This window comes from Electrophorus electricus, chromosome 15, assembly GCF_041902795.1.
Source record: "Electrophorus electricus isolate QZ-2024a chromosome 15, ASM4190279v1, whole genome shotgun sequence".
NCBI lineage: Eukaryota > Metazoa > Chordata > Actinopteri > Gymnotiformes > Gymnotidae > Electrophorus > Electrophorus electricus.
In genome coordinates this window covers 7,385,491-7,397,159 of record NC_137511.1, presented here as the reverse complement: position 1 = coordinate 7,397,159, position 11,669 = coordinate 7,385,491, and the positions used below count along the sequence as shown (strand labels likewise).

Here is an 11,669-nt window from a genome sequence, read left to right as displayed (position 1 = left end):
ATGGAGCAAAGTGTGAATGATTAAAAGTTTCTCAGTTTTCAGACATAATTGTATTTGGCAAAGGGAGATGTCATGGAAGATCTCCTTGGGCACCCTCAATCAGATTTTAACATTCCACCAGTCTGTCATTTAAGTCAACAAATATTTACATTAAAAAACCATTAGAGGTCCCCTTCTCTCTTGACGAGGCATCTCCAAGGTGCATTTGGCCAATTTTTCCACTTGCGCGATCCCCTTTTAATTGCGGCCGATTAGAGCCTTGGGACATGGGGAGAGTGGGGCAGTGGTCCCGTGACTGTAGAACTATAAAACGTTTATTGGCCGCTCCTGCACTATGGTCACAGGCTCACGACGAGGGAATAGCTAGTACACAGCAGGGAAGCGTTAAAGCAGGCCTCCCCCTTTTTTTTAATGAACCTTTTATGGGTGTTCAAACAGCAGAATAGGCTCTTTTAATGGGTCGCCCACCCAGATGCCAGCACTTTGTCCTGTCCCTCCGGCATCCCCTCCCCCCACATCCCTTCATTAATTGGTCCAGTAAAGGCACGCGGGCACCGGCACGCCGCCCGCTGTGCGTAGCGTGGAGAGCAGGGCCCCTCGCCGTGCGTTCCGAGCTTCGCTTGCTCGCACCCCCTCCGTTCTGTGGCAGATGCCACTGTTTGGCCTTAATGGCGAAGACTTCCGACTTAATTAACACGGAATAATTAAGCGGATAAACATGCGGAGCGGGCTCGCAGAGCGGGGGGGGCGGGGGGTGGGGGGGTGGGGGCAGGCGCTGCCTGCCACCAGCCACGTATCCCGGACTTCGCCATCCATCGTCATCTCCACCTGGAGTAGCCACTGTGTTTCTAACAGGACTGAGCAGGAGAGTGAGAGTGCTGAGGGAGCGCTCTTCACAGGGTACATCTGAAAACCTGATGAGATCCACTTTAGAGTGGGTGCACACGGCAAAAGCTCTTTCTGACTGGAGTGTTACTCCGAGCAGCACCGTGTTATCTTTGTGTTAGCTTATTGAATCAGCGAGAATCTGTGTGTGCGTGTGTGTGTGTTGTGTGGTCTCCTGTAGGAGTTCTGCAGGGCATTACCCATGCTCACCAGGTCTCTTGCACTTCTTCTACCATCCTAAACTCTGCCAAGGGAGAATGTTGAACAATAAAAGCATATTGGGAGGAAGTGAATATATTTGCCGGTTCTGGGGGCCCCTAATCGCTCACATATAAATGATGAGTGCGTGTCACTGAGGAGTCCTGCGTAGTAGTGTGGGCTCAGGCAGCCAGAGAAAGAGGGGAGGCAGGGCTCCATCTCAGAGTTTGCTTCTACACCCCCTCCATCTCCCTGCACAGCATCCGCCAAACACCTTGACGTGCACTTCATCACCGCTCCACTACCTCCAACGCATCTTCTTCCCCCCCACCAAAAAAAAAAGAAAAGGGAGGGAAGAGGCCATTGTGTATGAGGAGTAGATGTGGGCATGTACGTGAGCAGACGTGAGCACGTACGTGAGCGGACGTTGCCTATGGAGGAGCACACGTGAGCATGTACATGAGCGGACGTTGCCTATGGAGGAGCACACGTGAGCATGTACATGAGCGGACGTTGCATATGGAGGAGCACACGTGAGTACGTACGTGAGTGGATGTGAGTATGTTTGTGAGCAGACGTTGCGTACGAGGATCAGACGCGTGTGTGATTATGTGCTAATGTTCCTCCTCCCTGCACTGGGTTTTTTCTCTCTCTCTCTCTCTCTCTCTCTCTCTCTCTCTCTCTCTCTCTCTTTTTGCGCTTCTCCAGCAGGATGATGAATAATGAGTGCAGCTAGCTGTAGCAGCGGTAGGGAGGCAGTCCAGAAGGAGCTGCCGCCATTCACAAAGTCCCTTATCAAAACATGCGGATGTGCACCTAGACGTGTTGAGGCTCTGCTCTGCCGGGACTGAGGGGCCACCCCTGCCCCTCCCACGCAGCCCAGCAACCTTGCTAATTAATGAAGCTACATGCTCGTTTGCCGTCAAACAACAAGTGCGCACCACCAGAGCAGGGCCGCAACAACTCCCTTCCAAACACACACACATACGCACACACACTACATGAGCAAATGCAAGCACGCGCATATATGCAGGCAATCACATACATACAAATGTGCATGCAATTGGACTATTCAACACAAGAGACTCAAGATTGTAATATAGTTTCAGTCCCTGGGCGTGAGAGTGGGTTTATATATAGATCTAGGTGTTTGTACATAGGGTACATTGAGGAATTAAAGCCTGGTGTGTTTGATTGATCAGTATAATCTCCCTGTCTGCAGATAGTGCTCGTGCCCTTACAGAACCAGTCCGACATGAAGAACCACCCAGCCCCTGGACCGCTGTTCATTCAACGCATAAACTTGACACATGTTCATGATGAACTCACATAATAAAGCAAGGCCTAGGGCTGAGGGTATCGCTGGGCTGCTCGTCACCATAGTTACAATATTCTCCCATAATTAGTATCTCTGCTCTCTCTCCTGCATCGATTTATATGATCTCCTTAAACAGCTGTAAGGAACAGAAAAAGCCGCAGAGGAACTCTGAGCCTTTGAAGGGAAAATTGAATGGGAGAAAGCAAAGAATAGGAGCGAGTGAGAGACAGAGAGAGAGAAAGAAAGAGAGCATAAAGAAGACAACAACAATAGTGCAACAAACAAGCCCTGGCATTATTGTACGATTGCATGCTTCCATTTTAAATAGGCATTCTGTAAGGCAGCTGAAGTTGTATTGAATGTGACTGAGATAGATGGGTTGCCTTAAATAGAACTATTCCTCACAACCAGGAGTAAACACAGCTAATACTCACAGGGCCTTCTTTACTCTCTCACACACACACACACACACACACACACACACACACACACACACACACACACACACACACACACACACACACACACACACACACACAGGGCTAGCCTCTCAGATGTAACAAAAGCACACATGTACGGTATATATAAAGGAATGCCACAATTGTGCAATAGAGCCACTTCCCTGACATTGCTTGTAACCAAACTACTAGTAACTAATCAGACAAAACAACCTCAAAACATGTGCATAGTGTAGATTACTCTTGCAGCTCTTATTGTCCCCACAAGCTGTTAACGAAATATCAAACCAGACAATGCAGACTGAGTGTCAAGAGGTGAAAACTAACAAGAGAGCAGAAGTGAAATGAATACAATCCATGTCCATTCCCTCTTTCTTTATTTTCCATCTCCTCCACTAAGCAGTTAGCTGGCAGTAGATCAGCAGTGTTGCAGTAGTGTGTTTGTGGCGGGATTTGGAGACCTGTAGGCAGAGCACACACTGGGGAGCCATGGTGTTTGCTCTTGTGTCTGGAGTGTGAGTGGGTGAGACTGAGAAAGAGCGTGCGAGAGAGAGAGATGCACAACAATAGAGCAGTGACGGCAGATTAGTGAAGTCTCAGACCAAAGGTGTGGAGACGAAAACTGACCTGTGTTTAACGAGAACTACTGGGAAAAAATATAGCAGCTAGCACTAGGTGGAGGGAGTATTTGCGGATATATATATATATATATATATATATATATATATATATATATATGAACAAACAGACACACAAACACAACTTATACACTTTTGTTGTGTGTGTTCTAATATATAAAACACACACACACACACGCACATATGTGTGTGGCATAACAAGCGTTTTGTTTACCTCACGACCAAACCCTCCATCTCTCCCGTCAAGCCCAAGGTAAACGTTTGCTCTCGTTTGAGGCCGTAATCTTCTTCATGTGCCTGAATGGAGCTTCCACTTGTCCCCTTTTACTTCACCTGCTTGTCTCTTAGCTCCAATTTGCCACAGCTGCACATCTAATTGAAGTCATCAGTCCTTAGGCCCAGTAAACTGACACGGAGGTGGATGAAGAATTTAACAGACCTGAAAGACCTTTTCTGGGACTACCTCAAAGAAACATTTACTATTTTCTAAATAAATAATACCTACAAAGACATTTAGTTTAAATAGTCTTATTTCTGATATCCCCTCATTCTGAAAAAAAAGCACTTTTAATAATTCCTGTTGAACAGATTAAAACAAAGCATAGAACTACACCCCATAAATTATTTATGTGAAAATCTTTATTTCTCTGAACGTTATTTTATTTCTCTAAAAGTGAATTCCACAAATCATCATGAGCAAACGTATGCACTATAAATCTCTAGCCAGAGTGCAGCGTGTCACAAGGTGTCTAAACTCACTTCCACTTGCACTGACCTCTGGTGTAATGTGGTGACAGTGAGGATCTTGACGATTGCTCTTATCTAACAGTACGGCGAGCTGCAGAAATAGGTGAAGCTTACTGGCCCGGCTGCCTCTCACACTATAACCCCACCACATGACAGCCACCACATAACTGCTTCGAAAGAGAGCCCTTTAGAACCATGGATTTATATTGTGGAATGAATTACCAAGTATAATTAAAGCCTTAATCTCCTTTTTCCCCTCAACAAAACAATTTTGTACGAACCCAGAGAAGCAATCCAAAATTAATTTACCGCACCACTGATTAGTATTAATGCTTTGCCAGTTTTTTTTTCCTGCTGTTCTCTCTCTCTCTCTCTCTCTCTCTCTCTCTCTCTCTCTCTCTCTCTCTCTCTCTCTCCCTCTCTCTTGCTCACTTGTGTGGTCCTCAGATTAAATGATAGGCTTTGTTGTAACATATGATATTCACGTGTAATTACCATGAGCCCAGCGGCACACAGGGGCTAGCAGGCATGTACTCTTAATAGCCTTCACCCCAGGAATGGCAGTTTTTGTCTCTGTGTCAGCAGGGGCTGGCTTAAGCCACCAGGCTGAAAGCCCACACACTGGATCTCCCTTCCATAAAGGAGCCTGTTCTTCTTCGTACCAGCCAAGAATGGCTCCTCCTGACTATGCACTGGGGACAATAGTACATGGGTAAAGAGACTCAAAGTTCTGCTGTGGAGGTCTTCCAGATATTGACGAACAGGAAGAAAAAGTGCCAATATGTGTAAATGTAGAATGTGCCCTGGAGGTTGAGACTGCCAGTCTCTGGGCATTTTCAAAGGCTGACCTGACCTGTGAAATGCAGTGGGTGCGGGTAGTCAGAACTGCAGCTACTTGCACCTGCTCCTGAAACTCACTAAAGAGGGATCAGAGAGGCTCATTGTTCCAAAGTGCCAAATAGTTAGCCTGTGTAATTCTAACATAAATGAAAGGGAAGTGCAAGAGCGAGAATGGGGGTGGAGTTTGGCGTATCAGCCCCCCCAGCACACACACACACACACACACACACACACACACACACACACACACACACACACACACACCTGGTGAGGGCATTTTTTTTTTATCCAGTCCCTAAGGTGATCTCTAGCAGAGATGTAAAGCCTAGTTTGATTGAGCTAGGCTCTTCATAGTGTGTGTAACGAGGGGATGACAAAGTACTGAGGCTTGGGATCGATGTGGAGAGTGAAGCCCTGTTTGTTAGAGCAGGTGTGCCCATGCCTTCACCTTGTTTTGGAGGACAGAGGGGAGGGATCGATGGCGCGTTTGCCTTGTGTAGGTAAATGATAGTTGTGAAGATGGACAGGTACACTCTGTCTTGTGGTCCTCAGGGGACAAGAAGACAAATTGGTCTAAAACCCTCATCATCGCTTTCAGCTCCGTTTCTGAGTCTTAACCTCGGCAATGTCTGCATTCAGGTGCATGGAACTTCAGGCACTCTCATCTTCCTCCAGCATGGAGCTGAAGAGTCTGTTCAAAAGGTGCTTATTGTTGTATACAATGCCATTTTAAGTTATAGCTACGGCCTTATTAAATTAACAGGGGAAACAAATTTCATAGTTTATCAGAAATGAAGGATTTGACAGATTTAGAAGACAAACGCTACTTTTCATTTATTAAACACCACTTGGCAAGCTACATAGTTTAGCTAGCTAAAACAGTAACCCGAGATAACGTAGCCTCGCCCGGATAGCCTGCCTTGCTAAGCTAATGGCCTACATTAACGATTGAGTAGCAAGTGTTGTACATGAGGGGACGGTGGTAGGCTTCAGTCTGTCACTGAAATTAAAATACTTATCCGTGTTTTCACGCGGCTCTCATGAGTCATATTATTATTATTATTTACATTTATATAGCGCCTTTCTCAAACTTTCTCTAACTGCTTTACAGACAGATGTTAGCTTTTAAAGTCACTCGCACATCGATGAGAATTCGCCATAGAATTCTCAGCAATATGTAGGTAAACCATGTAACATTATTAGATAGGTAGCTAGTTCTCGTCTACATAGCCATAGAAAAAGCGACGAGCTTTGTGACTGCGCCGTGCAGTTAAAGACCGTATCAGATTTGTTTCAGTCTTCCTGCATTTCACGGACAGTCGGATATTTGACGAGAAAAGGCTAATTTCACTGTCCGTGACAGTATTCTCATGACCGTGAATTGGGAAGTGCCCTAGTTATACCCAAGCGGCGAATTTGAGAACTTTATATATCAATAAACCTTTGCTCCATTTGTATTCATTACCGAACACACACACACACACACACACACACGTGTGAATTCCCACGAAAATAATATCAAGTACAGTTTAGTACTAATTACTCACGGTTAAATGTAGCAATGCATTTCCACATTAGAGTTCAAACATACCATACCAGTAAAAATGTATGAAAAGTTTGATACAAGCATGTCTGTAAGTGTTATTACCTATAGTTACTGTAGGAGCTACAAACACAGTAGAGATACGTAGTCCTTCGAGTACAACAAGAATTACCAACACTAAAAAGTCTCCATAACTTAGTTGAAGAAAGAAATATTTATTAATAATCATATTAATCATGATGATAATAATCATAAGATAATGATTTAATAAATAGTACTGGTTGTCTGAAGCACATTGGAAGCATACAGAAAGAGAACAACTCAAATGCAAAGTTAGAAAGACCCAGAACAGCTGAAGTTTAGTCTTTTCATTTTCAGTATTGATTTATCATTTATCTGCTTATTAATATATTTTTTTAAAACTTGTACTTATTTGGAACAACTGCAAAATATATATGAATAAAATAAAATATTAGCAATAGCTTTGTTGTTACACTGAGCCATTGTAGCACATGAAGAACTTTTTTTTTTTTTTTTTTTTTTTTTTTTAATATAACACATTTTGCATTGAGCTGACAGAGGAAGGAACATTTGTACATTTTGTCATAGAAAAGAAAGGGCTTGCAAGCACACAGACATTGGATGGATGGTCACTCTCACTGAGATGGTACGCTCACACAACATACAAACCATTGTGCTTAGGGGAAGAGGTGAAAATGCACAGGGTTGCTGGGTCATGGGGAGGGTGTGACCGATGGCTGGACTGGATTGAGCTCAGCGTTAGTAAAGGCTGACTTTATTTATTTATTTATTTATTTTTATTTTTTTAAACCAGTTTGGGCTTAGGAAAGGGAAGAGCCAAAGCCTAAGAGAACCTCAGTGGGGGATGTTAGCTGCATAACTGCTCTTGGGCCTGGTTGAGCGGGCGAACAGGAAGACGAGTTTTGGCTGAGAAGCTGAGGGCACAAGCACTTGTTTCAGGCTAGGCTAAAGAGGAGACTAGGAGCAGAGTACAGTTCTGTGTTAGCTCTTGGCTTTGGGTTAAGGAAGACAGGGTGAGCTGGCTTTGACGCTTCGGTGAATGGGCGGTGTAGACTTTCAGGAAGGGCTAGCAGAGGGTGAAGACGGCAAGCCGAAAGGTACAGTGCAAGGGCTGACACACACCTCACAGCGGAGTCAAAAACCAGGCCATGTAAACAAGATATATGTCTCATACAGACAAAAAAGCAAATAACTAAACCCAGAGGTCTCGGATCTCTGTGGAATTGACATCTTTTTGTTAGTTTGTTCAGTCACAGTCTCTTTCAGTGCAGAATTGGCCACTCGGTTTTAGTGTCCCTGAAACAGCTCATCTTGACTGGTAATTCCCATCCGCCACTGCTGATGCATGGTAATGCTCCATAACTCTCATCTCACTGGTGAACAGATGCCTCCACTGCCCAGGATATGGTTACCGTTAATGATCCTTTAAGTACCACGTAGTACAATCGCTGAGATACGAGTTGCCAGCTTCATAGAAAATAAAGTATTGTTCTCAGAGGAAGAATGCAGCGAAGAGGAGTTATATATTTTTATCTATGGAGGGGAACATGTCAGTTCGGTCTCGTCATAACACCTGAGTCCAAGGAAGCTCATTATTTTGCAAAGCTTGGGAATGCTGTCTGGAGAAGAGGGTTACCTACACATTACTGAATGTACCATTCTTTGACAGAGAACCAAAAACTGTTTCCTGGAAAATCAACTGTGTGTCACATCAAAACATTTTCATATATATTTTTTTAAATCCACATATAGAGTAGTATCTCGTAACAGGAAGCTTTTGCATGTAGGTAAATTGTTCACATTTTGCATCAAGAAAACCAAACATTCGAAATGTATTTTTTCCTCTAACTCAGACAGCACATTGTTCCATTTCTTGAAGCACACTGGTAAACCATTCTGACTGATTCAATAATTTAGCATGTTCTTCTTGTCCTGCAGGTCCACAGGCTGACTGGAGTATTCTTATCCCATATGAGAGAAGTCAACCGGACTCCCAGAGCTCTGTCTCATCTCCAACAGAACTCAGGTCCAGCATTAAAACAGAGACTAGTTAGACCATGTACATACATTTACAAAGTACTGCTTAAAAAATAAGGGACGTGTACATAAAAAGGTCGAGAGTCTGAAGTACATTCAATAGCTGAAACAAAGAATCAGACAGACAGAAAAATGCCACCGAAGTAAAAATCTCTCAATACATTGACAGTGCATAAATTTCCGTCAAAAATTAACCTGAACCACCATCAAAAACAAAAGATAAAATCATCATTTGAAGGGTCGCAAAGTCACAAATAGATATATTCATATATAAATGTTTTCCATACTTGTAATACAATAATACAACATTAGTAAATGGCTACAATTGACATTTGACCATGCTCAGCAGCATGTTATTAGTACAACGTTTAAATATATAAGGATGTCAGTAAAGTGGAGCTCAGTAGAAGTAGAAAGATAAGAGATTTTTAGTAAAACTTTGCTTGCAACCTTTTGACTAAACTGCTGCCCATCTCACTTTGTTTCTCACATTATAGCAGGCAAGAGCCCATTTTCAAGATGGATGGCCAAACTCCCGTGACAATAGCAAGCAGACAGCTCCAATTTTCTTAATTTGTAGCCCCCTGACACCATGTACAAAAGTGGTTTACTACACAGCACGGCCACCTCCACAACAACACCACAATGTAATGCTTTTTGGTAGCACTGGGGCCACGACTCTGAGAAGCCCCCTTCCACCCATTTCCCACTAACTCCCCTGTGACCAATACGTGGCCATAAACTAGAACACACACACACACACACACACACACACACACACACACACACACACACACACACACACACACACACACACACACACACACACACACACACACACACACACACACACAACCCTTTGTAAGCCCCAGTAGTGCCATTCTACTTCAGTGGGTCTTTACACATTGTGCTACTGAAAACAGAGGGTTCACAGAGAGAATGAGCGGCTAAAGGAACCGCATCTTTTAATCTGGTTGGGGGATGGAGATATTTTTTTTTTATCACTTGGCACACTTAGCCGTGACATGACATGAGAGTATTCATGGTGACCATTTACTGCTCTGCATTAAGTGCAGTGTGGGAATAGCTTCAAAGTCCTCTAATGAAACCTACAACAATCTTGAGCTATTTTTTTTGTTGACAGGCATTTGGTACCATATATACAGTACTTCATCTACCTCTATTTCATCTCATCTTGATATTGAGTTATACTTGGCATGAATCATGATAATTATAGTACAATGGATCTACATTTGCAAATTCAAAATGACTTTGTCCCCCTTTTTTTTCCTGCCTCAGTCCAAAACTGCTTTAAGCCAACAATACAGATACAGGAGAAACTGGGGAAACAGAGGGGCTGAACAAAAGCTTCTCTTTCAGGCCAACATCACTGACTAAAGGCCCTTGACCTTTCCCCTGGGAAGTAATGCAGTTCAACAGGAACTTAGCCCTAGACCACCGAGACATTAGCTGTCACTGCTGACCCACAAAAGGAGGTCAGCGATGGAAGACACAGCTCGGCCATGCGCTGGAGCGCCGCTCCAAACCAGACTGCATGGTATTGTCTGAAGGGGCCACAGCTGCCCTGCCAAGCCCAGTACCCTCCCCCCACCCAGTCTTACGGGCAGGACGAGCTGGACTGAAACAGGAGGAGGGTGGAGGGTGGAGGGTGGAGGGTGGGACACCACCCGCCCCCCCTCCCCCTCTATCAGTGTTGCATGGATGCATCATTCACCTGTGGTGCTTCTTCTTCTTCTTCTTCTTCTTCTTCTTTTTAAACATTTGTGTTTTTTGTAACATATTTATACATACATATATCGCTATATAGATATATATATATATATACACTCATCTCTTACTCTTTTGAAATCATAAACTTAAAAAAGTTTAGAAAAATAAAATGTTTTATGATGGGCTCTTCTCTGTTCCTTCACCCAGCCAGTGTGTCCCAGGTGAAAGCTAACTCTTCCTCCCCCCGCAACTCGGCTGTGTCATTCCCAACGCCTCTGTGACAGTATGGTGCCTTCGAATCACAGCCTCGGTGGAACGGATCCTTGTTTTTGTGTTTTTGTTTTTGTTGTTGTTTTTTTTTAAATGTGTTTCTTTCACCTCCTTAATTCTTCATGTTGTCCACTATTTAGCTGATGTCCATCTCTTCTATGATCTCTTTTATTTACTAGAAATAGAAAAACAGACTGATAAGTGAAAAGGTATCCCATAAGCTATCTCAGCAGGTAAACAGTGTTAGCATGCACTTGTTAACCAGCTGAACTAATTAAGCTATAACAAATGCTTATTGCATTCTGTAAATTGCAGTTTCAGTATCAGGAGTAATCCTCAGACATAACACTAAACACATTTCAGAATTCTCTCCCAAATCCAAGAACAGGACACTAGAGCTGAAAACAAGCCAGAGCGAAAGGTCTCCTGTCGACTAAAAACAATGGCGTCATTTTATCAAGAAAGATGAGGAACAAAAAAAGAAAAACACGTTCCATCATGAAAGCTGGGCAAAAGTTAGCCGGCCAGACAGAGGAAGAGAAGGAGTACGAGAAGAGAAGAACGGGAAGAGGAGAGGGACCGGAGAAGGAGGATATACAGGGTGTCCTGGGGCCCTCATCCTGACAAGATCCCTCTAATTTAGGGAAATGTTGCGCTGCCCTAAGGAGCCCCAGAAGAGAGCGCAGGCCGACTTTAATTTTGACATCACTTTGTAGTTGCTCAGGCCTCCCCGGAGGAGGCCACAGACGGGCCCCAGCATACTGATCAAGCCCAGGGACAGGCTGCAACTCTCCACACGCAGCCACTGCTGTCTGGTACACACACACATGTGATGGGCCTGGCACGCTCCACTTGACAAGCATGGAGAGAAACAGAGTAAGAGGTGGCAGAAACATGCAGGCGGAGCTGGCGCCCACAGCCCGCCTCAGCCCACTCGTGCGACCACACGATACATACACACG

At 44.1% G+C, this 11,669-nt stretch overlaps 1 protein-coding gene across 1 annotated transcript in view; it reads right to left on the bottom strand.

Moving 5' to 3' along the window:
• Positions 1-6,822: 6,822 nt before the first annotated feature.
• The window catches only part of rbfox3a (RNA binding fox-1 homolog 3a), a 296,448-nt gene continuing 291,601 nt past the window's right edge, over positions 6,823-11,669 (bottom strand). The window contains exon 15 of the mRNA XM_035533351.2: positions 6,823-10,882. Coding sequence (XP_035389244.1) covers positions 10,880-10,882 — 3 coding nt within the window. The 3' untranslated portion in view covers positions 6,823-10,879. The remainder of the gene's footprint in view (positions 10,883-11,669) is intronic.